The sequence below is a fragment of the Nesoenas mayeri genome, assembly GCF_963082525.1.
Source record: "Nesoenas mayeri genome assembly, chromosome: Z".
Taxonomy (NCBI): domain Eukaryota; kingdom Metazoa; phylum Chordata; class Aves; order Columbiformes; family Columbidae; genus Nesoenas; species Nesoenas mayeri.
This window is the reverse complement of record NC_137542.1, coordinates 69,527,437-69,554,526: the sequence shown is the minus strand read 5'-3', so window position 1 is coordinate 69,554,526 and position 27,090 is coordinate 69,527,437. Positions and strand designations below refer to the sequence as shown.

Sequence of the window (27,090 nt, the reverse complement as noted above, 5' to 3'; positions counted from 1 at the left end):
CATTCCCTTCATCATCCTTGTGGCTCTTTGTTGCACTCTCCGGTACACCCATGCCTGTCCTGTTACTGGGCAGCCCAGCACTGCACACAGGACTTCAGATGTGGCTTCACCAGTGCCGAGCAGCTCCCTTGCCCTGCCAGCAATACTGTGCCTAATGCAGCCCAGGACACCATTGCCCTTCTCTGTGGCAAGGACACATTGCTGCCTCACGGTCAACTTGGTGTCCACCACGTTGCCCAGGGCCTTTACTGCCAAGCTGCTTTGGCCACCAGCAAATACTGGTGCAGGGGGTTGTTCCTGGCAGGGGCCAGACTCTGCAGCTTCACCCTTCTGAACTTCATGAGGTTTCTGTCCCAAGTTGGTCAATGGCATCAAGTCTGTCAGCCCGCAGTGACTGTCAAGGCCCTTTCCCAAGGAGCAATCTGCCCTCAGGCATGCTGTACAAGTGAAAGGGGACAACTCACCTGCCCATCTTGCTGAAGATGGTGGTGCAGCATCTGGGAATGAGGCTGCTGATGTGCGGGCAGGATATGAAGGAACGGGGCTGGAGCATAACCCGGGGCAGCACCAGGGTTCAGGGGCCCAGTGGATCCGAGAGCAGAGGGCAGGCTGAAAGGAGGCGGCGTGCCAGCGTGGAATCCCTGCTTGTCAAACGTCTGCACGGGAGGCGAGGGGGACAGCGTCAGAGACTGGTGTGAGAAGCCCCACTGTGACCAAACGAGAACAAGAGTGGCCCAAACACACATCACCTGAACCTTTCGCCAAGTCACATCCAATACCTGCGAGCACTTCAGCAAATAAGTTTCAGCTCCTGTTCTTACCCATATTTCTGCACTAATGCCCCTGACATTTCATTTTATTTCCACAGTTATTTGGTTCATTTTTACCCTGACCTTCTTTTACTCAATAGGACATGGGACAGCAGCAGCTGCCTGAACTCAGTCCTTCACACACTGCCTGGAATTACTTGACCTACCCAAGGCAGCCCAACAAAGAAGCAAGAAGAACTTGCAGTAAGATTTTCCTTGCCCTGGCCAAAGCTTGACCTCTAACACTGAACGTGTAGCTGAGAGCTGGCTTCCTGCCTGTAAGCACAGACAATAGCCAGACACTACTTCTCCTGACTGAGGGTGCAAGGATGGGAAAATAAGAGCTAGACTTAAGCCCATAGCCCACCACAGCTTGTCAAAGCGCTTTCTGCTTTCCCTGAGAAGCTGCACGCTGAACAACAGCCACAGCAGAGCGTGGGACAGGGACCCTTGAGTGTTAGGGGTGAGCACTACTGACTGGTGTCTGGTGAATAGTGAACGGCCTCCTGACTCACCTGCTCTGGGGGCTATTTGGACTAAAAACATCAGCGCCATCGCATTCATCTGCACGCATGGGCAGTGCAGAGTGCTGTGCCTGTGCCAGCAGCTGCCGCGGGGAGCTGACACGGCAGAGCGGTGGGACAGAGGGTGAAACTCCGCTCCAACCAGCCCATGGGCCGGGGAACAGGTGGGGCCATCTGCCTCAGGCCTTGAGGGAGAGGAAGGTCCAGTGCTGCTCACCTGAGTCTTGTTATAGACTGAGCCACTGATATCAGGCACACCTGTGTTACTTGAGGTCACAGAAACACCTGGAAAACAAAAAAAGCCACCAACAATGAGAAAATCAACCACCACCAGGTGTGAGCCCTGGGCTTTGCTCCCAGCACCACTGGCAGCCTCAGTGGATGCACCTTCATCGGCAGCTGCTGCAGCAGAAGCCCCACTGCTGGCCAGCCCCAGCGGGTTCTCGGCACTCTCAGACCCACAGCATCCCACATGGGAACAGAGGAAGGGGCTTGGTCCCTTACTTCTGCTGCAAAGTGGGTAAACAGCCCGCTGGGATAAATTCAGCTGCATCCATGACCCAGCTGTTACCACCTGGATTCAAATGCACTTGACCAGGCAGCAGCTGGCTGCACCAAACACTCATTTAAGCTCACAAAAAGCCAGCTTTGCCCTAGGATTAGGGACACATTTGGCTCTACTGCAGCATTCAAGAGCTTTGCAGTAGCGAGCTGAGCAATGAGATTCAGCATCTGCTACACATTTGAGCCCTTGTCCATTAGCAGAAGGGTGAGGTCTGCAATGTTCCTCTGCCCTGAGAGAATTAACGTCACTGATTCAGCCTGCATTCCACCTGGACCAGCTGGTGCCGCAAGAGTCTCAAACACTCACCAGCTAGGTGACTCTCAAACCAGCCACTTGTTCAGTCTTATAAATACTGGCTCTAATTATTTAACTTGGATCAGCATAAAACCAGTGGTTCCTTTGGCTAGTGAATCAGAGGACTGGACTCGGAAGGTGTGCACTGCTCTGAGGTTGTGCCCTTGCTAGGACACTGCTTCTTTTTGGATCACTCCTCCACAGAGGACAGTGTGATAGGCTCTTGGCTGAAGACGGTCCAGGTGGAGTTTGAAATGCACAACAAATTTGCTTAAGCCCAAGGATGAACTAGTTAGTGCTAAGCAGTTCAGATCTAACTAGCGTGTGCAGATTAAAGCTTTCATATAAGCTGTATAAATCCTTCAGCCTTTACAGTCACAAAGGAAACATCTTCAGGCACGAAACAATGTGATGAGTTACGGGGTGGACAGACAGTAGCTGAAACAACAGCTCAAAGGTGTGTGAACTGCCCTGCTCGCTCCTAACACATGGATATTCCAGGTGTCTACCAAGAAACTCAAAATCTAGTCATCATTTGGCAGAGGACCGTTTCAGCAGCAGCATACAACTGCCTAGGCTTCAAAAACATGGCACTGCTGCACAACCGCTACTCTTCTTGAAAGAAAACTTCGGCACATGAAAAAACTCACCATTTCTCCCATGTATAACTGTGGGCAAAGCTGCGCATCAGCCAAACAAATCCTGATGCAAAGTTCAGCCATGAGGTTTACAAGGAATATTCGAGCCTTTAAAAAAGCATTTTATACACGGGAGATGGAGAAACAGCTTGGATCTTGACCCCGTTCAGAGCTGGCTGCTGTGTTGGCTGCACAGCACTGGCAATACTGGGAATTCACCCTACTAAAGCCCACTCAAGAGCACCTTCGAGTCTCATGTGTTACCTTTCCCAGGTCCAGTGCCAGCAGATTTGTTTTGTGCTTGAGATGATCCACTGTAGCCTCCTTTGCTGTAATCTCCAGCTGCCGTTCCCTGCGTTAAGTCATCATAGCCTGCCGGTGTGGTACAAGACAAGGTGTTACAGTGTGCAAGCAGCTCTGCAGATGCTCAGGTGAAAAGCACAGTCGTAAGCATACCTGCCCCATAGCCGTGCTGCCCGTAGCCACTCGCCTGCTGGAAAGGAGTCGAGGTGGTGTTCAGGTTGACTCCATGCTGTTTAGCAGATGCTGGAGGTACCTGGACAAAGGAAGGGAACAAAAGGCGCTCTGAATGGGGAACAGCACGCAAAACACAAACTCCATCTGCCATCTAGTGGGGACGGCACCTCTGGAGCTGGGAGCACTGGGATGGCATGGGACATGGCACTCCTGCTTCCAGCAGTAACCTGCTGCAGCGGCTTCGTACAAGGCTCAGTTTTTCTGCTACAGCCACCCCTCTGACTGCAGTGCAACCTTGTCTGAGAACAGGCTGCGTATTTCTTTCATACACTGACTCTAAACAGAAAATTCTTACTAACAAACTCAAGGAGCAGCCATACTGCTCTCCCTCCAGAATGAAATGAAATGCTAACTTCTGCCTGAGGCTATTTCATAAAACACTGTCCTACAGGGCCCTAAACCAGACTCATTGGAGTATCACCTCTTCCCAAATAACTTTCCTCCTCCTGAGACTACCAGCCCTAGTCTCTGACTTAATGGGGTTTCCTCCACCCTCAATGGGATTTCCCATGCACTCTCAGCTTGCTGACTCCACTTTGGGTCTCCCCTTGACTCTCCAGAGACCAGTAAGGGCTTTCAGAACAGGGATTCCATGAGCTGCAGCTGTCTGCTGTTCACAGTAACATGTGCAGCAGCTCAGGAGCTCCGGCCTTTTAAATTTCCCATTTCCTTGGAGAAGGGACTGCAGCTATTTTCTCCTGCTTGCATGTTTTTGGAGATCCCTTGCAGACAGGGGATGATGACACTAGTCCATTCTGGTGAGACCCCACCTGGAGTCCTGCGTCCAGCTCTGGAGCCCTCGGCACAGGACACACATGGACCTGTTGGAGAGGGGCCAGAAGAGCCACAGAAATGATCCGAGGGCTGGAACAGCTCTGCTGTGGGGACAGGCTGAGAGAGCTGGGAGTGTTCAGCCTGGGGAAGAGAAGGCTCTGGAAAGATCTTATTGTGATCTTTCAGTACTTAAAAGGGGCTTAAAAGAAAATGGAGAAAAACTTTTTACCAGGCCCTATAGTGATAGAACAAAGAGCCACAGTTTTAAACTGAAGAAACGTAGATTTAGTTTGGACATAGGGAAGAAATTTTTTACAAGGGTGGCAAAACACTGGAACAGGTTCCCCAGAAAAGTTGTGGGTGCCCCATCATTAGAAGTGTTCAAGGCCAGGCTGGACAGGGCTTTGAGCAGCCTGATTTAGTGAAAGATGACCCTGCCCATGGCAAGGTAGTTGGACTAGATGATCTTTGAAGGTCCCCTCCAACCCAAACCACATTGTGACTGCATGATGTAAGAAGGTTTGTGCTGGAGAGACCAAAACCAGAGGCATGAAGAGAGGGTTACAGTTTAGGCTGTCACACTTACAAACATGGTTGGCCCATACTGGAATGCACTGGGTACGCCGGGCACACCAGCATAATAAGGTAACCCGGTGTAGCTGTACCCCGGGGGCAGGGTGGGGTTGAGGAAGGGCTGCTGAGTTGTATGGTGAGTCTGCGTCTGGTTCTGCTGCGGCTGGGCGAGTGTGGTAGCAGGAGCAGGAGAGGCAGAATCCCCACGGCCAAATTTTGTTACGTCACCTGTGAAAGAAAGAACTGATCAGAAAAGCTATCAAAGCCACTCCAAAAGTGGATTCAAATCCTCTAAATACAAGCAGACAGCTACAGAAGAGAGCACATCCTACACTAGAAAGCCTGCATTTGTTCATGGGAAGCGCTCTCCTGGTCTCTGCTCCTGATGGCCACAGGGCCATTGCCTGTTCGTGGCACAGAACTCCATTCCATGGCTAATCCATTGACAAAATGGAGATGCCAATACTTACCTATCTTCACATGGTCTGAGCAGATTCATTACTATCAAATGATTGAAATAAAACATGCTTAAAGCAGAAGTATGGTAAATAGCATAAAGAGCAAATGGCTGTTGTGTTAAAGTGTGACTTTTTGGGAGGTTAAACTGATTAGCTAAGCTTCATGGGCTGCAAGCAAGTTAGGATTTACAGGCAGTGATGGGCGTATTTTTGTCAATGTCAGTTTATCAAGCATGACTGGTTAGATGTCTGGTTCCTCACACCACCAAAGTTCTGGAGACAGTAGCTGAAGGCCGGGAAAGCAAGGCTTGCATCGTGGGCCACCTTATTGAAGAAGGGAAATTCTGTTATTAACCCAAAAGCAGCCTCCCAAGAGAAGTGGTTATGAAGCAGAAAACTCACAAACACTTGCATTTTCCAGCAGCCTACAGAGCAGCTTGTTAACCTATTTTTTAGGGGGGTGATATATATCAATCACATCTATCACATTCCCAACCAGTATTCCTTTATGCTGGTTACCAAGAAGTATGACAACACTTAGCACCATCATTATAGGAATTACAACACCTCTGCCTACAGTTTTAGGCTATAATCAATGGCAGTGGAAGAAAACCATTGGCTGAAAATCCTGGATGGCATTAATGTCATTTTTGCATGCTGAAAAGCAAGAGCAGGAATGAATAAGGGCTTCTTAGACCACACGCTTCTGGGAATGAAGTCCATTAGATTTGGGAACCGTGAGGGAGATACTGCTAGATGCAGCTCCCACAGGGAATGCACAAGTGCTAAAACAGCAGTAAAAAAGTATGAGGAGCTGCTGAGGGGAGTCTGTTCCAGTGCCAAAAAAAGGAAAGCCAGCCAGCTGAATTTTGAGAAGAATGATTAAGGTATTGAATATTTTCCAAGCACCTGTATGTGCTTGGGAAGGGCACTAGATGACATGGCCATTTACATTTTTAACAATTTGGCACTTATTCTCAAAGGGTACCCAAAGAAGTTACGTATGAACTATTGACCAAAACCATGAAGAAACATTAACGCCAGGTTTGGGAGGGAATTGCTCGCTCTTGTTTGACTAGTTTGGACTGATGGATTTAATTGCTTACAGAAGGCAAAAAATAACTGCTATTTCAGCAACAGCAGGATGACCTGCATTTAGAAACCAGCTCATCTCTCTATCCTTATCTTTAAATAGCACTCACCTGAGTATGGGTTGTTAGCAAGGCTCCCATCTCTGCCTGTCAAGGTTGCAGGAGCAGGGAATGTAATTCCGTAGTAATCCTTGGAAAGATAAAATACCATTTGTTAATAGTTGAAACTGTCACAGAGCTGGACAGCTCTTACAAACCCTATGTTATACACATAAGAAAATTTAAAAAGAAAGAATTAAAGGAAGCCTGCACAGAAGCTGAACTTATCACTTACAGCAGAGCTGAAGGTTTACCTGGATCCTCAACTTCAAAATAAACCTACTTTATGGATATTTTTAATATTATATACAAATACTTAATCTCTTAATGCTAAGTTATAGACAACGAACTAGATGCTTTACCCTCTCAGTCCTCAGCTCTGAGCTGTCATCTTCCAGCAAGACTTTGCTTGGAAGAGCAGCAAACCATCAAAGGGCAAAGACCTGGACCTAACTCCAAAGGGGATGTAGTCTGAAGGTTTTATCCCTATAACATGCCCTGTTTTCTAAAAGTGGAAACATCTGCCAGAAAAATAGCAAAAATATTTTAAAAAATAAATAAAAGTTGTTACCTGATGACTGGAAAATTTATTTAAACCACATTACAGGAGACCTCAGATCAGTAGTCTCCAAAGTGGAGTGTGCAAGACAATACATTGGAATGTGTGAAGAAAATGGTTTCCATATAATGAAAAAATGAAAATTAAAAAAAAATAAAATAAAAGAAAAAAGTGTCTGTTTAACCTTTCTCTCATGCTGTTCTAAATTTATTTTATTTTATATGTCTTATATTAGTACAGTTGCGTATGTATATAATTTAGAAATAAAAATACATTGGGGCAAGTGCTCACAAACTTTTTTAGTGATGGGGGTTGTAAACAAAAAGCGTGGAGACTGCTACCTCAGATCACTCTTCCAAGTCCTCTACAGGAAGGTAAGACAGTCCTCATGCCAGCAAAACCAAAGCAGCGTTTTGCCTTCAGCATTTTGTCCTTCTCTCTCTGGTTGAACGCCACATGTGGGGCTGGTACTCTACTAAGCATTTTTCCTCAAAATTCTTATCCTTTACTCCTCACCACCTCCAGTCCATCAAGAGTTATTGCTTTAACCACAAACTTATCCATTTCCAAACATTCTCCAGCAGCAGGAAAACATCCCCGCTCATACCAATCTCTGCAAATCTCCCAGCACCTCAAATTCTTTCTCTGAGTTGATGGCACTGCCCCCTTGATGCACTTCTGTGCATCACCCTCCTGCGTCCTACACCCAAGCCCTCCATCACCAAACATGAAACAATCCAGGAAAGATTTAGTACTGCAGGTGCTTCCTGTAACTTGAAATGGTGGCATACTTCATCATCCTTTCCTCCCCAGGTAATTCCACCCTGTCGACTCTAGTATTAATCACTTAACAAAACACAAACAAATTCACATTAAAATCTTAGTAAGTCACTCAAAAGTAGTGCTCCCAACAAAAACGCCACAAAAAGCAGATTTGGAGAAGAGATTTGAACAAGATTTGGTGGATATGAACTGGAACCGACACACTAGCATTATCCCCTGTATAAACTGGACGAAATACAATCAAACCTGCATGCAAACAGGGCATAAGAAATGCAATTATTCCCACTGCAGAAGGAAACCACATCAGCAGTGCATATCCCTATGCACACATACATTCAGACCAAGAAATTATTAGAAAATATGAGTGCGAGCCAGTTATCTTTGCATTTCATGCCAACCCATAGGAAAACATCAGAAGAGGCACTACTATGCTCTTCAGATAACATGGCTATTTCCTGACCTACAGAAGGCGTGTAGGAGAATGTCAAAACTGAAATATCAGGAATACACTCAAAAAGTGGGAATGGAAAAGACTGAAAAACAATACGTGATCTATTGTAATAGATTTAAGCTCCATCAAGCAGCTTCCCAGGTACTGCACACACCAGCTAAGGCATTTGTAAGTCCTCCGCTACACAGGCAGCCTGCAACAGGCTAACTGAAAATATACAGTTTCCAAATGTAATACACACAATAACATGTATTTTTTTTTTAATTAAAAAGCATCACAGTAACACTGAGATTTTTACAGCATCAACATACACATGAATTGAGCTTAATTAAAAAAAGAACTCCCACGCAAGCCCCAGGGAAACTCCCTGTGCCGTGGTATCAGCAGCCAGCGGTGGCTCCTGCTGCTGGAAGCTTCCCAGGAAGTAGTGACGACTGCACTTGAGACTCTGCCCACTTTCACTTTCTAGATGTAAGTGGGCGGGCACCTCCAAGACAAACATTCCCACGCACTCGTGCCTCCCAAACACCTCACCTTGCCTGATTCCTACAACAAATTCAAAAAACAATGACAAAACCACAAAACCTAAAAAGCACACTCATTGCATGAATTGTTGATGAAAAATTGCTTACAGCCTTTATGCATTTATTTATAAATAATGCCACACTGGGAACAAATAACTCAGGGGGCATGACAGACAACTCCAAAAATATTATGCCAGATATTTACAGAAAGAGGAAATTTTCTTACAGCAGTAAAGCTGCAGATACGAAAGAGAAAAAGAAAAACAAACAAACAAACACCATAAAAATATGTCTTGTTGGCGGTTTTCCACCCAGTAGCCAAGATATTGAACCTGAATGCTTTGTGGTCATTGTGGCTAAGAGTGCCACCAGTTGCTGCTTTTCCTCACAAGACCCTCTCTGTTAGTGAGAATTAAATCTAGGAGGTCACATTTCCCAGCGGTTCCCTTAGTACCTACAGCAAGACATTATTGTCCAGACGCTTTCTGGACCTGTTGGTGCCAGCTGTGTGATAGCCTCACTTGACATCTGGCAACTTGAAGGCCCCATAAGGACCTGAAGGCTTCGTTTAGTTCATTAAAGGATAACTGATCAGTGTCATCATCCTGGCTCGGTGGCCTATAGCAGACTCACTTGATGACCCTTATTCCTTACCCAGAGGGTCCCAGCTTTGCCATTGACAATCGCTCCATGCACTCCAGCCCCTCCGGTACAGGCAGTGCCAGCGCCAGCTCCTGCCCTGCCTGTCCCTTCTCAACAGCTGTACCCGCCCCCCACGGCACACCACTCACAGGATTCATCCCAACAGGTTTCGCTGCCCTCAGCTGCTCTCTCCTTGATGCTGCTTGAAAACACCTTGTGGCACCAACTGCTCCACAGCAACACACACAAGGTGCAGCCATGGACCTCCAAGGTCAGCTACCTCCCGCAGTGACAGCACCCAGGGACGTCACATCATCCTGTACGTGCCAGCACCCCAAGCACAGCACCCACCAACACAAGGCTGCCTGACAAGACCAGGGCTCCCAGCCCGACAACACCACACACCTTCCCCCTGCTCCAAAACCTTTCGCCATGCTCACAACAGCCCCTCTTACACCAGCACAACCACAAGATCCTTGCTCTAGGAAGGAACACAAACACCTCAGCAAGTGCAACCCAAAAATACTGTGCGGGATATTTGCAGAATGTAGGAAACACTCTTCCAACAACAAAGCTGCAGATGCTATAAAGAAAAAAAACCAAACCCCATGAAAATATTAGTCAATCAGAAATATAAGGAAAACGTGCATTAGCTCATTTATGCAAAGAGCATCAGAGGATGAAAAAGGAAAACTAGATGTTGGTAGGAAGAGACTCTAGAAAATAGAAACCAAGAAACACAACTCCCAAAACAGATGGAAAGGAAACCCTGAAGTGAATCCCCAGCACAGCTGACACAAAAGGCTCAGCCGCACTTTCACATCCCCGCCGACCCACAGCAGCAGCGGGGCCAGGCTCCCCGCACCCCGACAGCAGCCCTGGCAGAAAACAGCTCCTCTTCCCTAGGGCAGGGCCAATCCGCTCACACGGGGACAAGAACAACCAATGCGGGGAGGAGAAAGCAAACAGAAAGCGAAACTGAAAATGGAAGTCGGGAAATTCTGCTTAGATGATGAAAGGAAAGCCATGGCACCACATAAAGCCATGGACACAGCAGCAGCCCAAGCACAGCGCCCACCCGCACCACCAGCCAGCCTGACCGGGCTCCTGCCCAGCACCACCCAGCAGCACCCACAGCCCCACCATGGCTGCGCCCCACACCCCACGGCCCCGCCTGCCGCACGGCGCCCCGGCGCTCCTGCTCCTCCTCACGGCTCTCGCCACCGCCACCGCCTGCCACCACCTGCGGCCCCGCCACGCCACCTTCCCCTGGGACAGCCTCCAGCTCCTCCGGGCCATGGCTCCCAGCCCCACACAGCCCTGCCACCACCAGCACGCGCCCTCCTTCCCCGACACCCTCCGCAACACCCCCCGCTCCCAACAACCCGCCGCCGCCCTCACCGTCCTCCAGCACCTCTTGCAAATCCTCAGCAGCAACAGCATCCCCCAAGGCTGGCGCAACCAGGCACGGGAACACCTCCTCAACAGCCTCCACCACCACAGCCAGCAGCTCCAGCACTGCCTCACACCCAACAGGATGCTCTTCAAAAGGCAAGGACCCCGCAACCTGCTGCTCACCATCCACAAATACTTCAGGGACATCCAGGACTTCCTCCGCACCCACAACCACAGCGCCTGCGCCTGGGACCACGTCCGCCTCCAAGCTCACATCTGCTTCCAATACATGGACCAACTCCTAGGGCAGGTGGAGAGCCAAGCAGCTCCTGCCCTCCACCAAACCCGCCTGCGCCCAACACCCATTCCCAGCCAACACCAGCGGCTGCAGACGGAGCAGAGGCCGCAGCAGCCCGGGCTGGGATCGCTCAGCACCGCTCCCACCGCTCCCAGACAGGAGCCGACGGCCACACGGGCGTGAGCACAGGGGGGGTCCGGGCTGCAGAACAGCCGCACACCCACCTCTGCTGGAAGGGAAGGAGGAGGAACCTGCTGTGCCGCACACTCATGGAGAGCCGCCGCGCGATGGGGATACAGGTGGTACTGATCACCCACGGCGTTATGGAGCCCGTCTGGACTGCGACCTCTCCTGATGGAGGGGAAGGGCCCTGTGGACACTCTGGGACTCTCACGCCAATTACTATCTATCACAAAGCTCTATTTATTTATGTATTTATTTATGTATGTATTTATGTATATATTTATGTATAAATATTATTTAAATACATATTTATTTATTCACTTGTGGAAAATAAAGACCTTTTTCCATTAGCAAAAGAAGAAAAAAGATTGTCATCGTGCATGTACCTGACAAGCAAAGACAAGGTCTCTGCAGGCTGGCAGGGATGAGCCTCCCTCCTGTACCCTGGCCCACTGAAGCTTCATGACCCACCAAAGACTCCGGACTGCAGGACACTGTTGGGGACCCACCATGGGCCTCCAAGCCCACAGGCATCTCCTGCTGATGCTGGACCCGTGGAGCACACGCTCACCCAGGACACAGGATGCCTGCCCTGCGCGCTCCTCCTCGCCCACCACCCACCCTCTCTCTTCCCAGCCCTCTCCCACTGCCAGCACATGAAACCCACCCCCAAACCACCACCCATCACAACCAGCCGTTCAGCAATGCCACAGCACTGCCTGGGAGTCCTGGTTTTGTTAAAAACAAGACCACTTGCTCTTTTACTGAGTTTTCCTTTCAGCTAAGTTCTTCTAAGGAACTGCACTCTTCCCAGTTTGGATGCATGTTTTCCAAGATGCTGTTTGCTCTGGAGCTGATAACGGTAACAACGGTATGCAGAAGAGTCCCAGGTTTAGACTTAGTGCCTGGGCAGCCAAGGTTGCTGATATGCTTTGCACGTCTCGTAAGTGACAGGGATGTGGATATTTGCATAAGTGACAGTGACAGGATATTTGCAAGGAGGGGTGAACAGAACAGGTGACTAAAACTGACCAACGAAGTATTCCATCCCATACACGTCATACCCCCTATAAAAGTGGGAGATCATGAGGGTCTCGCTCTCTTCGACCATGGATGGCATCTCAAGAGGACCCTACCTCTCGTGCCTGCAATTCAAGGCCTGCCTCCAGATCCTGCATCCCTAAATCCAGTTCCTCTTTACTTCTGAGTCCAGCCCAGGACTGCCGGGTGCCTGCCCTGCAGCTGCTGCAGCAACACTGCACTAGCCCGGGAAATTCAAGATCCGATTTGTGTATTCCTTATTATTTTCTCTATTTATTAGTAGTGTAGGTAAAGCATTTTTAACTTTTTACACCTTGCAAGTGTCTCTCCCTTGTCCTCCTATTCCCTTTCCTTAGCGGCGAGGGTGGGGGGTTAACATAGCGTATCTGTCACTGTTTATTGTTGCCCTGCAGTACACGGTTACGTTTGGCCCAGTGAGGTGCTATGGACAAGGTGAACCTCAAAGAAGCAAGAAGGGGACACATCAAGGTCTATATAGGTTTGGACAAGAAATACCACCCCAGCATTATCAAACACCCCGAAAAAGTCCAAAAAGCCCTACAAACCACAGGAGATGCCCAGGACTGCTCACTGCTCTCCTACAACCACCACAACTGGAACAGGACACTCCTGCCTGTGCTCGCACACCAGTGCCCATGGGAACCTGCCTCATTACACAGAGCACGTTGGCCTGAGCCTTCTTCATCCCAACACAGCCTTAGAAAACAACAAGAAACATCCCGCAAACAATACCCAACATGGTCCAACACAACCAGCACACACCAGCACAGCATGCCCCATGAAGAAAACTATCCACGCACCACCAGCACCAGCTGCTCCTTCGTCCTCCAAACACCACCCCTAAAACATCTGCCACCGGTGCTTTGTCCTCCCCAGGTAGCCTGAGCAAGACAACACACAAGTTCAGCAGCTCTGGGCTCCTTCAACAGACTTCACACAACTTGTTCACCAGGCTCGGTGACACCATCTTCACCGCCACGTCACCCCAAGGACACTGCTCCGTGCAGACACACATGGGGAATTCCCATGTAGCTGGAGAGCGACAAAACAAGCAGCACCAGATATATTCAGGTAAACAGCACAATCCCTCCAGATGCAGCTCCCAGGTTGTACTACACTCTTCCTGATGTTCCCTCCAACCAGAAATACCCTCTGACACCACCTGGGGGGACCTCACTGGCTCTGCTTTTTCTGAGGTGGCTCAAGAAAGGAAACCCTCCTCAGGTACAAACACAGAGGAGGAGAGGTACTGACACAAGCTGGGACACAAGGACTTACAACATGAAAGAATAAAACATTATTACTGGCTCTACCATGAAGGCAAAACAACCCCACAGGAGGGATCACGGAGGCTGTGTGATGTCCACTACTGGAGATATATCCAAAAGCATCACTGGACAAGGCCAAGAGCAACCTCCTCTGACACCATCTGTCCTCAGTAACACATTGGTTTGGTGATCTCCAATATGGAACAGACCATGGAAAAAACAGGTAAAACAATGGAAACACATGATGCACGTACAGCAATTAAAAACCAAACAAACCTCAATTAAAAACCAAACAAACCTCCCCAACAAACAGAATTAAACAGAGAGGGAAACAGAGAAGTTGCAGCAGTATAACAGAAGGTGTAACAGAAAACAAAGGAATTTCACCCTGCAAACACTAAAAATTGCAATAAATGCACTTTCAGCAGAGGACTTCTTCCCCTGTGCAGCAGAAGGTGACAGTGGTCGTGAAAACTTCTCAAAAGGAAAACACAAAAATCCCCATTATATAAAGAACTTCTGGGTGCATCTCTTTTACTCTTCAATAAGCGACAGCTTAGCAAAGCCTAGAAAATAACCTCCTATCTCTGTCTCTTCTCTTTCTTCAAATATATGGCAGATAAAACTAACAGGAGGCAATGTAGGCCCACTGATGAATGAGCTGGGTGCCCTGCTGACAGAAGACACAGAGAAGGCACAGTTTCTCAACGCCTTCTTTGTCTCTGTCCACTCTGCCGGAGGCTGGCCTGAGGAGCCCCGTACCGCTGAGGCCCCAGACGAAGGCAGGACAATGGAGGAGTTTGCCTGGGTTGATGGGCACTGGGTTAGGGAGCAAATAAGCAAGCTGGACATCCGTAAATCCATGGGTCCGGATGGGATGCACCCATGGGTGCTGAGGGAGCTGGCAGAGGTCATTGCTGGACCACTCCCCATCATCTTTGCCCAGTCTTGGGAGAAGGAAGAGGTGCCTGAGGGCTGGAGGAAAGAGAGACTGTCACTCCAGTCTTCAAAAAGGGAAAGAAGGAGGACCCAGCTAACTAGAGACCAGTCAGCCTCACCTCCATCCCTGGGAAGGTGATGGAACAACTTATCCTTGGTGCCATCTCAAGGCATATCAGGGATAAGGGGGTCATTAGGGGCAGTCAGCAGGGCTTCACCAAAGGGAAGTCAAGCTTGACCGACCTCCTTGACTTTTAGGAGGACATAACAAGATGGATGGATGATGGCAGAGCAGTGGACGTGGTCTACCTTGACTTGAGAAAGGCATTTGACACACTCGGCCACAGCGGCCTCACAGCTAAACTGAGCGAGTGCGGTCTCGATGATTGGGTAGTGACGTGGACTGCGAAGTGGCTAAAGAGAAGAAGCCAGAGAGTCGTGATCAATGAGGTGGAGTCTAGTTGGAGGGCTGGATCTAGTGGAGTGCCTAAAGGGTCAGTACTGCGCCTATACTATTCAATATATTCATTAACGATTTAGACAAGAGAACAGAGTGCACTATCAGCAAGTTTGCTGATGACACCAAGCTGGGAGGAGTGGCTGACACGCCAGAGGCTGTGCTGCCATCCAGAGACCTCGACAGGCTGGAGGGTTGGGTGGGGAGAAATTTAATGAGACAGAACAAGGGAAAATGAAGAGTCTTCCATCTGGGCAGGAACAACTCCAGGTTCCAGCAGAGGTTGGGGAATGATCCATTAGAGAGCAGTGTAGGGGAAAGGGACCTGGGGGTCCTGGTGGACAGCAGGATGATCATGAGCCAGCACTGTGCCCTTGTGGACAGGAAGGCCAATGGCATCCTGGAGTGTATTAGAAGGGGATGGTTAGTAGGTGGAGAGAGGTTCTCCTGCCCCTCTACTCTGCCCTGGTGAGAGCACATCTGGAATATTGTGTCCAGTTCTGGGCCCCTCAGTTCCAAAGGACAGGGAACTGCTGGACAGAGTCCAGTGCAGGGCAACAAAGATGATGAACAGAGTGGAGCATCTCCCTCCTGAGGAAAGGCTGAGGGAGCTGGGGCTCTTTAGCTTGGCAAAGAGGACACTGAGGGGCGACCTCATTAATATTTACAGATATAGAAAGGGTGAATTTCACGACGATGGAGCCAGGCTCTTCTCAGTTGGAATAGAGGAGGTTCCACTTAAATCTGAGAAGAAACTTCTTCTCGGTAAGGGTGACAGACACTGGAACAGGCTGCCCAGCAGGGTTGTGGAGTCTCCTACTCAGCAGACATTCCAACCCGCCTGGACACCTTCCTGTGTAACCTCATCTGGGTGTTCCTGCTCCATGGGGGGATTGGACTGGATGAGCTTTTGAGGTCCCTTCCAATCCCTCACATTCTGGGATTCTTTGAACACAATGAAGTTCAAGCTGAGGAAAGGAAAGTGCAGAAGGTTCACCAAATAACATTCAGTGCTCAAGTGCCCAGACCCACAGCCACCTCCTCAAAGGACATCTGGACAGAGAGAGCTCCTGAGATACATCTCCTAAAACCCCAGAACATGAACAGTAATGATGTAATTACAAGGAAAAAAAATGATATAGAAACTAAAAACCCCACAAAAATAAGTGGAGTATTACACAAGGAAAAGAGACTAAGAAAGAAAGGGAAATTCAGTGAAACACAACAGGCACAAGTGCTCACGAGAGGAAAAGGAAAAACCACAAACACATCACTACGTGTCACCACGACCCCAGTGCTTTCGAGTCCTCCGCTCAACTACCACTGCAGCCAACCTGCCCCCAACACACCAGCAGCAAAGCACCAACACCGCCCGCCCCGCACACGGACAGCCCACCAACGCACTTCCCCAAGACCACCACGGCCACCAGCCACCGCTGGAAACCACGGCCGGAAACTCGCCGCAATCAGAAAGCCAGGAAGGGAAACCGCGGCACCACATAAAGCCATGGACACAGCAGCAGCCCAAGCACAGCGCCCACCCGCACCACCAGCCAGCCTGACCGGGCTCCTGCCCAGCACCACCCAGCAGCACCCACAGCCCCACCATGGCTGCGCCCCACACCCCACGGCCCCGCCTGCCGCACGGCGCCCCGGCGCTCCTGCTCCTCCTCACGGCTCTCGCCACCGCCACCGCCTGCCACCACCTGCGGCCCCGCCACGCCACCTTCCCCTGGGACAGCCTCCAGCTCCTCCGGGCCATGGCTCCCAGCCCCACACAGCCCTGCCACCACCAGCACGCGCCCTCCTTCCCCGACACCCTCCGCAACACCCCCCGCTCCCAACAACCCGCCGCCGCCCTCACCGTCCTCCAGCACCTCTTGCAAATCCTCAGCAGCAACAGCATCCCCCAACACTGGCACAACCAGGCACGGGAACACCTCCTCAACAGCCTCCACCACCACAGCCAGCAGCTCCAGCACTGCCTCACACCCAACAGCATCCTCTTCCGAACACAAGGAACCCGCAACCTGCTGCTCACCATCCACAAATACTTCGGGGACATCCAGGACTTCCTCCGCACCCACAACCACAGCGCCTGCGCCTGGGACCACGTCCGCCTCCAAGCTCTCGACTGCTTCCAGAAGCTCCACAACCTCACCAGCACCACCCCAAATTAGACCAACCACCTCCAACAACTCGCACGGCCCCACGCAGACCAGCCTCGCCACCGCTGGACCACTGCTGGACCACTGCCCCATCCCACCTCCATCCTCACGCCTTCCCTGACCCACGGCAAGAGCTGCTGCCACAACGGCCCCGCGCCCCCAGCCTCCACTCACCGCTCTCCTATTATATACACCTTCCTCTATTTATTTGGACAATGCTTTTTATCTATTTATTCACCTATTTATTCAACACGTAATAAAGACCTGCTGCAAAACGCTTGTTGGTGTCTGTCGTCTCAGGAGCACAGCAACGAGCCTTTGGGGTGAGGGGAAACCGCCTACACTCAACACCTACCCCAATCCCGCTCCAAACAGGGCTCTGCACATCCCCTGTCCACTCTCCTCTTCGACACCTCTTCAAGGAGGTTTTTTCATAGAATCACACAATGTCAAGGCTTGAAAAGGACCCACAAGGATCACTGAGTCCAACTCCTGTCCCTGCACAGGACAACCCCACAGTTCACACCATGTCTCTGAGGGCATTGTCCAGCCTCTGCTTCAACACTGTCAGGCTTGGGGCTGTGACATCTCCCTGGGGAGACTGTTCCAGTGTCCACCACCCTCTTGCTGAAGAACCTTTTCCTGATGCTCAGCCTAAAAATCCCTAGGCAGATCTTCCTGCCCTTCCCTCAGGTTCTGTCATTGGGTTCTGCCTCTTCTCCAAAAGGAAGAGTTCAGTGCCTGCCCCTCCTCCTCCCCTCGTGAGGAAGCTGTAACCGCCATAAGGTCTCTCCTCAGTGTCCTCCAGGCTGAACAAACCCAGTGACCTCAGCTGCTCCTCACATGGCTCCCTCTCCAAACCCTTCACCAACTTCGTAGCCTCTTCTGGACACCCTCCAGTACCTTTATACCTTTTTTATCCTGTGCTGCCCAGCCCTGCACACAGTGCTCCAGGTGAGGCCGCATCAGTGCAGAGCAGAGCGGGACAACCACCTCCCTGCCCGGCTGGCAATGCTGTGCTGGATGAACCCAGGACACAGCACCCGTCCTGGCTGCCAGGACACCCTGTTGGCTCATGTTCAACTTGTCCTCAACCAGAACCCCCAGATCCCTCTCTGAAGAGCTGCTTTCCAGCTGCTCGCCCCACATTCTCTATGTACGGCCAGAGTTGCTGTGTCCCAGGTGCAAAATCCAGCACTTGACCCTTTCGAACTTGATGTGGTTGGCGATTGCCCAGGTCTACAGTTCATCCAGATCCCTCTGCAGGGCCTCTGCCATCAAGTGCCTCAACAGCTCCTACCAATTTTGTGTCATCAGCAAGTGTACTAAGCAATCCCTCAAGTCCTGAGCCTAAGTCATTTATTAAGACATTGAAGAGCGTGGCCCTAAGATGGATCCCAGGGGAAACCACTTGCCACCGGGCGCCAGCCCAACATAACTCCATTTAGTAGAACCCTTTGAGCCCGGCCTGTCAGCCAACTGCTCACCCTCTGCATTGTGTGTTTATCCAGCTGGTGCTGGACATCTTGTCCAGGAGGATACTGTGAGAGACAGTAGCAAAGGGTTTACTGAAATCCAGAAAGATCACATTGACAGGCTTCCCTTGGCCAGCTAGGTGGGGAACCTTGTCACCAAAAAAAATGAGTTTGTTAAACAGGGCGTTCAACTCAAGAACCTGTGCTGCCTCTGACCAACGACTGCGTTGCCATTCAGATGTTTTTCAGTAACTCCCAGAACATTCTTCTCCATCATTTTGCCAGGAACAGAAATGAGGCTGACAGGCCTGTAGCTGTCAGGGTCATCCCTGTTGCCATTCTTCTGGATTGGGACAACGTCTGCCAGCTTCCAGTCAACTGAGACCTCTCCACATTCCCAGGAACACTGGAAAATCACAGAGAGGTGTCTCGCCATGACGTCAGCCAGCTCTTTAAGCACCCTGGCACGAATCATATCAGGCCACCTTGCCTTACAGGCATCCAGCTGCAGCAGGAAATCCTGTACCAGGTCCAGATGTGTTGGAAGTTTATTCTTCACGCACCCATGGTTCTCTAACCCAGGGCTGCGGGCGCCCCCAAGTCCATCTTTGGTGTTGAATTCCAAGGCAAAGAAAGCAATGAACTAATAAGGTGACCATGCTCATTGTGTAAGGGGACAATGTTATTTCGAGTTTGCCTTTTGCCATTAACATTTCCTAAATAGCCCTTTTGATTGTCCTTGACAGTACTGGCCGGCTCCAATTCTAATTGAGCTCTGGCCGTGCAAATTTACCCCCTGCAGGGGCGAGAAACATCTCTCCAGTGCTCCCATGACGCCTGACCTTCCTTCCACTCACCATAGAATTGCTTCTCGCATCCTATTTCCAGCTGAAGATCCCTGCTCAAACAAGCTGCCTTTGTGCCTCGCCTGCTACACTTCTTGGCATTTGGGAATTGCCTGCTCTTGTACTTTTAGTAGGTGATACTTCAAAACTGATCAACACTGACAGACCCCAACACCTTCAAAAGCTTCTTCCCAAGAACTCCTACTCAGTAGCTGTCTGAGCAGCCCAAATTCTGCTCTCCTCATATCTAGAGCTGAGGTCTTGATGGCAGTTTTCCTCCCACTAGCCAAGATTTTCAACCTGACCGCTTTGTGGCCGCTGTGACCAAGGGCGCCACCAGTTGCCACTTCTCCTACAAAAGCTCCTCGGCTACTGATAATAAAATCTAAGAGGGCACATTTCCCAGTCGGCTCCCTGACTACCTAGAACAAGACGCTATCGGCCAGATGCTTCAGGAATCTTCTGGACCTGTTGGTGCCAGCTGTGTGATAGCCTCACTTGACATCTGGCAACTTGAAGGCCCCATAAGGACAAGGGCAGATGACCTGGAGGCTTCGCTTAGTTCATTAAAGGATAACTGATCAGTGTCATCATCCTGGCTCGGTGGTCTATAGCAGACTCACTTGATGACCCTTATTCCTTACCCAGAGGGTCCCAGCTTTGCCATTGACAATCGCTCCATGCACTCCAGCCCCTCCGGTACAGGCAGTGCCAGCGCCAGCTCCTGCCCTGCCTGTCCCTTCTCAACAGCTGTACCCGCCCCCCACGGCACACCACTCACAGGATTCATCCCAACAGGTTTCGCTGCCCTCAGCTGCTCTCTCCTTGATGCTGCTTGAAAACACCTTGTGGCACCAACTGCTCCACAGCAACACACACAAGGTGCAGCCATGGACCTCCAAGGTCAGCTACCTCCCGCAGTGACAGCACCCAGGGACGTCACATCATCCTGTACGTGCCAGCACCCCAAGCACAGCACCCACCAACACAAGGCTGCCTGACAAGACCAGGGCTCCCAGCCCGACAATGCCACACACCTTCCCCCTGCTCCAAAACCTTTCGCAAAGCTCACAACAGCCCCTCTTACACCAGCACAACCACAAGATCCTTGCTCTAGGAAGGAACACAAACACCTCAGCAAGTGCAACCCAAAAATACTGTGCGGGATATTTGCAGAATGTAGGAAACACTCTTCCAACAACAAAGCTGCAGATGCTATAAAGAAAAAAAACCAAACCCCATGAAAATATTAGTCAATCAGAAATATAAGGAAAACGTGCATTAGCTCATTTATGCAAAGAGCATCAGAGGATGAAAAAGGAAAACTAGATATTGGTAGGAAGAGACTCTAGAAAATAGAAACCAAGAAACACAACTCCCAAAACAGATGCAAAGGAAACCCTGAAGTGAATCCCCAGCACAGCTGACACAAAAGGCTCAGCCGCACTTTCACATCCCCGCCGACCCACAGCAGCAGCGGGGCCAGGCTCCCCGCACCCCGACAGCAGCCCTGGCAGAAAACAGCTCCTCTTCCCTAGGGCAGGGCCAACCCGCTCACACGGGGACAAGAACAACCAATGCGGGGAGGAGAAAGCAAACAGAAAGCGAAACTGAAAATGGAAGTCGGGAAATTCTGCTTAGATGATGAAAGGAAAGCCATGGCACCACATAAAGCCATGGACACAGCAGCAGCCCAAGCACAGCGCCCACCCGCACCACCAGCCAGCCTGACCGGGCTCCTGCCCAGCACCACCCAGCAGCACCCACAGCCCCACCATGGCTGCGCCCCACACCCCACGGCCCCGCCTGCCGCACGGCGCCCCGGCGCTCCTGCTCCTCCTCACGGCTCTCGCCACCGCCACCGCCTGCCACCACCTGCGGCCCCGCCACGCCACCTTCCCCTGGGACAGCCTCCAGCTCCTCCGGGCCATGGCTCCCAGCCCCACACAGCCCTGCCACCACCAGCACGCGCCCTCCTTCCCCGACACCCTCCGCAACACCCCCCGCTCCCAACAACCCGCCGCCGCCCTCACCGTCCTCCAGCACCTCTTGCAAATCCTTAGCAGCAACAGCATCCCCCAACACTGGCACAACCAGGCACGGGAACACCTCCTCAACAGCCTCCACCACCACAGCCAGCAGCTCCAGCACTGCCTCACACCCAACAGGATGCTCTTCAAAAGGCAAGGACCCCGCAACCTGCTGCTCACCATCCACAAATACTTCGGGGACATCCAGGACTTCCTCCGCACCCACAACCACAGCGCCTGCGCCTGGGACCACGTCCGCCTCCAAGCTCACATCTGCTTCCAATACATGGACCAACTCCTAGGGCAGGTGGAGAGCCAAGCAGCTCCTGCCCTCCACCAAACCCGCCTGCGCCCAACACCCATTCCCAGCCAACACCAGCGGCTGCAGACGGAGCAGAGGCCGCAGCAGCCCGGGCTGGGATCGCTCAGCACCGCTCCCACCGCTCCCAGACAGGAGCCGACGGCCACACGGGCGTGAGCACAGGGGGGTCCGGGCTGCAGCACAGCCACACACCCATCTTTGCTGGAAGGGAAGGAGGAGGAACCTGCTGTGCCGCACACTCATGGAGAGCCGCCGCGCGATGGGGATACGGGTGGTACTGATCACCCACGGCGTTATGGAGCCCGTCTGGACTGCGACCTCTCCTGATGGAGGGGAAGGGCCCTGTGGACACTCTGGGACTCTCACGCCAATGACTAGCTATCACAGACCTTTATTTATTTATTTATTTATTTACTTTCCTGATCGTTGATATATGTATAAATATTATTTAAATACATATTTATTTATTCACTTGTGGAAAATAAAGACCTTTTCCATAAGGGAAAGAAGAAAGAAGATTGTCATCTTGCATGTAACTGACAAGCAAAGACAAGGTCTCCGCAGGCTGGCAGGGATGAGCCACCATCCTGCACCCTGGGCTCGCTGATGCTGGACCCGTGGAGCACACGCTGACCCAGGACACAGGATGCCTGCCCTGCACGCTCCTCCTCGCCCACCACCCAACCTCTCTCTTCCCAGCCCTCTCCCACTGCCAACACATGAAACCCACCCCCACACCAACACCCATCACAATTAGCCATTCGGCAATGCCACAGCACTGCCTGGGGGTCCTGGTTTTGTTAAAAACAAGACCACTTGCTCTTTCACTGATTTTTCCTTTCAGCTAAGTTCTTCTAAGGAACTGCACTCTTCCTAATTTGGATGCATGTTTTTCAAGATGCTGTTTGCTCTAGAGCTGATAACGGTAACAACGGTATGCAGAAGAGTCCCAGGTTTAGACTTAGTGCTACGGCAGCCAAGGCGGCTGATCTACTTTCCATGTCCCATAAGTGACAGGGTCATATTTGCAAGGAGGGGTGAACAGAACAGGTGACTAAAACTGAACACCGAAGTATTCTATCTCATATACGTCATACCGCCTATAAAAGTGGGAGATCATGAGGGTCTCGCTCTCTTCCACCATGGCCGGCATCTGAACAGGACCCTCCCTGTCGTGCCTGCGATTCGAGGCCTGGCTCCAGACCCTGCATCTCTGAATCCAGTTCCACTGTACTGCAGAGTCCAGAAGCTTTCCAGGACTGTCGGGTGCCTGCCCTGCAGCTGCTGCAGCAACGCTGCAATAGCCTGGGAAATTCAAGGTTGGATTTCTGTATTCCTTATTATTTTCTCTATGTATTTGTACTGTTACTAAAGCATTTTTAACTTTTTCCACCTTGCAAGTCTCTCTCCCTTTTCCTTCTACTCCCTTTCCTTAGCAGGGAGGGTGAGGGATTAACAGAGAGCGTCTGACACAGTTTATTTTCACCCTGCAGTAAACAGTGACATTGGGCCCAGTGAGGTGCTATGGACAAGGTGCACCTCAAAGAGGCAAGGAGGGGATAAATCACAGCCCGTGTAGGTTTGGACAAGAAACACCACCCCAGTGTTATGAAAGATCTCGAAAACGTCCAAAAAGCCCTACAAAACACAGGAGATGCCCAGGACTGCTCACTGCTCTCCTACAACCACCACAACTGGAACAGGACACTCCTGCCTGTGCTCGCATACCAGCTTCCACGGGAACCTCCCTCATTACACAGAGCACGTTGGCCTGAGCCTTCTTCATCCCAACACAGCCTTAGAAAACAACAAGAAACATCCCGCAAACAACAATACCCAACATGGTCCAACACAACCAGCACACACCAGCACAGTATGCCCCATGTAGAAAACTATCCACGCACCACCAGCACCAGCTGCTCCTTCGCCTTCCAAACACCAACCACCCCTAAAACATCTGCCACCGGTACTTTGCCCTCCCCAGGTAGCCTGAGCAAGACAACACACAAGTTCAGCAGCTCTGGGCTCCTCCAACACACCTCACACAGCTTGCTCTCCAGGCTTAGTCACACCATCTTCACCGCCACGTCACCCCAAGGACACTGCTCCGTGCAAACACACATGGGGAATTCCCATGTAGCTGGAGAGCGACAAAACAAGCAGCACCAGATATATTCAGGTAAACAGCACAACCCCTCCAGATGCAGCTCCCAGGTTGTACTACACTCCTCCTGATGTTCCCTCCAACCAGAAATACCCTCTGACACCACCTGAGGGGACCTCACTGGCTCTGCTTTTTCTGAGGTGGCTCAAGAAAGGAAACCCTCCTCAGGTACAAACACAGAGGAGGAGAGGTACTGACACAAGCTGGGACACAAGGACTTACAACATGAAAGAATAAAACATTATTACTGGCTCTACCATGAAGGCAAAACAACCCCACAGGAGGGATCACGGAGGCTGTGTGATGTCCACTACTGGAGATATATCCAAAAGCATCACTGGACAAGGCCAAGAGCAACCTCCTCTGACACCACTTGCCCTAAGCACCACATTGGTTTGGTGATCTCCAATATGGAACAGACCATGGAAAAAATAGGTAAAACAATGGAAACACATGATGCACGTACAGCAATTAAAAACCAAACAAACCTCAATTAAAAACCAAACAAACCCCGCCAAGAAACAGAATTAAACAGAGAGGGAAATAGAGAAGTTGCAGCAGTATAACAGAAGGTGTAACAGAAAACAAAGGAATTTCACCCTGCAAACACTAAAAATTGCAATAATTGCACTTTCAGCAGAGGACTTCTTCCCCTGTGCAGCATAAGGTGACAGTGGTCGTGAAAACTTCTCAAAAGGAAAACAGAAAAACCCCCATATATAAAGAACTTCTGGGTGCATCTCTTTTACTCTTCAATAAGCGACAGCTTAGCAAAGCTTAGAAAATAACCTCCTATCTCTGTTTCTTCTCTTTCTTCAAATACATGGCAGATAAAACTAACAGGAGGCAATGTAGGCCCACTGATGAATGAGCTGGGTGCCCTGCTGACAGAAGACACAGAGAAGGCACAGTTTCTCAACGCCTTCTTTGTCTCTGTCCACTCTGCCGGAGGCTGGCCTGAGGAGCCCCGTACCGCTGAGGCCCCAGACGAAGGCAGGACAATGGAGGAGTTTGCCTGGGTTAGGGAGCAAATAAGCAAGCTGGACATCCGTAAATCCATGGGTCTGGATGGGATGCACCCGCGGGTGCTGAGGGAGCTGGCTGACGTCATTGCTGGACCACTCCCCATCATCTTTGCCCAGTCTTGGGAGAAGGAAGAGGTGCCTGAGGGCTGGAGGAAAGAGAGACTGTCACTCCAGTCTTCAAAAAGGGAAAGAAGGAGGACCCAGCTAACTAGAGACCAGTCAGCCTCACCTCCATCCCTGGGAAGGTGATGGAACAACTTATCCTTGGTGCCATCTCAAGGCATATCAGGGATAAGGGGGTCATTAGGGGCAGTCAGCAGGGCTTCACCAAAGGGAAGTCAAGCTTGACCGACCTCCTTGACTTTTAGGAGGACATAACAAGATGGATGGATGATGGCAGAGCAGTGGACGTGGTCTACCTTGACTTGAGAAAGGCATTTGACACACTCGGCCACAGCGGCCTCACAGCTAAACTGAGCGAGTGCGGTCTCGATGATTGGGTAGTGACGTGGACTGCGAAGTGGCTAAAGAGAAGAAGCCAGAGAGTCGTGATCAATGAGGTGGAGTCTAGTTGGAGGGCTGGATCTAGCGGAGTGCCTAAAGGGTCAGTACTGCGCCTATACTATTCAATATATTCATTAACGATTTAGACAAGAGAACAGAGTGTACTATCAGCAAGTTAGCTGATGAGACCAAGCTGGGAGGAGTGGCTGACACGCCAGAGGCTGTGCTGCCATCCAGAGACCTCGACAGGCTGGAGAGTTGTGTGGGGAGAAATTTAATGAGATAGAACAAGGGAAAGTGAAGAGTCTTCCATCTGGGCAGGAACAACCCCAGGTTCCAGCAGAGGTTGGGGAATGATCCATTAGAGAGCAGTGTAGGGGAAAGGGACCTGGGGGTCCTGGTGGACAGCAGGATGACCATGAGCCAGCACTGTGCCCTTTTGGCCAGGAAGGCCAATGGCATCCTGGAGTGTATTAGAAGGGGGTGGTTAGTAGGTGGAGAGAGGTTCTCCTGCCCCTCTACTCTGCCCTGGTGAGAGCACATCTGGAATATTGTGTCCAGTTCTGGGCCCCTCAGTTCCAAAGGACAGGGAACTGCTGGACAGAGTCCAGTGCAGGGCAACAAAGATGATGAACAGAGTGGAGCATCTCCCTCCTGAGGAAAGGCTGAGGGAGCTGGGGCTCTTTAGCTTGGCAAAGAGGACACTGAGGGGCGACCTCATTAATATTTACAGATATAGAAAGGGTGAATTTCACGACGATGGAGCCAGGCTCTTCTCAGTTGGAACAGAGGAGGTTCCACTTAAATCTGAGAAGAAACTTCTTCTCGGTAAGGGTGACAGACACTGGAACAGGCTGCCCAGCAGGGTTGTGGAGTCTCCTACTCAGCAGACACTCCAACCCGCCTGGACATCTTCCTGTGTAACCTCATCTGGGTGTTCCTGCTCCGGCAGGGGGATTGCACTGAATGAGCTTTTGAGGTCCCTTCCAATCCCTCACATTCTGGGATTCTTTGAACACAATGAAGTTCAAGCTGAGGAAAGGAAAGTGCAGAAGGTTCACCAAATAACATTCAGTGCTCAAGTGCCCAGACACACAGCCACCTCCTCAAAGGACATCTGGACAGAGAGAGCTCCTGAGATACATCTCCTAAAACCCCAGAACGGGAACAGTAATGATGTAATTACAAGGAAAAAAAATGATATAGAAACTAAAAACCCCACAAAAATAAGTGGAGTATTACACAAGGAAAGAGACTAAGAAAGAAAGGGAAATTCAGTGAAACACAACAGGCACAAGTGCTCACGAGAGGAAAAGGAAAAACCACAAACACATCACTACGTGTCACCACGACCCCAGCGCTTTCGCGTCCCCCGCTCACCCACCACTGCAGCCAACCTGCCCCCAACACACCAGCAGCAAAGCACCAACACCGCCCGCCCCGCACACGGACAGCCCACCAACGCACTTCCCCAAGACCACCACGGCCACCAGCCACCGCTGGAAACCACGGCCGGAAACTCGCCGCAATCAGAAAGCCAGGAAGGGAAACCGCGGCACCACATAAAGCCATGGACACAGCAGCAGCCCAAGCACAGCGCCCACCCGCACCACCAGCCAGCCTGACCGGGCTCC

The 27,090-nt window shown here is 50.9% G+C and overlaps 4 protein-coding genes across 6 annotated transcripts in view; 3 read left to right on the top strand and 1 right to left on the bottom strand.

Moving 5' to 3' along the window:
- Positions 1-27,090, bottom strand: part of UBAP2 (ubiquitin associated protein 2) — a 144,589-nt gene that overhangs the window by 1,854 nt on the left and 115,645 nt on the right. For 2 of the 3 annotated variants that reach the window (XM_080362086.1, XM_080362087.1), the window contains exons 23-28: positions 6,375-6,453; positions 4,728-4,942; positions 3,287-3,386; positions 3,095-3,202; positions 1,551-1,618; positions 465-656 (exon numbers count right to left, since the gene is read on the bottom strand). In XM_080362086.1, the coding sequence (XP_080218212.1) occupies positions 465-656; positions 1,551-1,618; positions 3,095-3,202; positions 3,287-3,386; positions 4,728-4,942; positions 6,375-6,453 (762 nt within the window). Of the gene's footprint in view, positions 1-464; positions 708-1,550; positions 1,619-3,094; positions 3,203-3,286; positions 3,387-4,727; positions 4,943-6,374; positions 6,454-27,090 lie in introns of all 3 variants that reach the window. The other variant, XM_080362085.1, reaches the window with a different exon arrangement.
- Positions 10,466-11,197, top strand: LOC308051613 (interferon-like; the record flags this gene model as incomplete). The annotated part of the gene is made up of 1 exon (XM_080362172.1): positions 10,466-11,197. One exon carries the CDS (start codon positions 10,466-10,468, stop codon positions 11,195-11,197), a length of 732 nt encoding a protein of 243 aa, XP_080218298.1.
- Positions 16,531-17,103, top strand: LOC308051612 (interferon-like; the record flags this gene model as incomplete). Its single annotated transcript, XM_080362171.1, has 1 exon — positions 16,531-17,103. The coding sequence occupies one exon, from the start codon at positions 16,531-16,533 to the stop codon at positions 17,101-17,103; it is 573 nt and encodes a 190-aa protein (XP_080218297.1).
- Positions 21,188-21,919, top strand: LOC308051611 (interferon-like; the record flags this gene model as incomplete). Its single annotated transcript, XM_080362170.1, has 1 exon — positions 21,188-21,919. The coding sequence occupies one exon, from the start codon at positions 21,188-21,190 to the stop codon at positions 21,917-21,919; it is 732 nt and encodes a 243-aa protein (XP_080218296.1).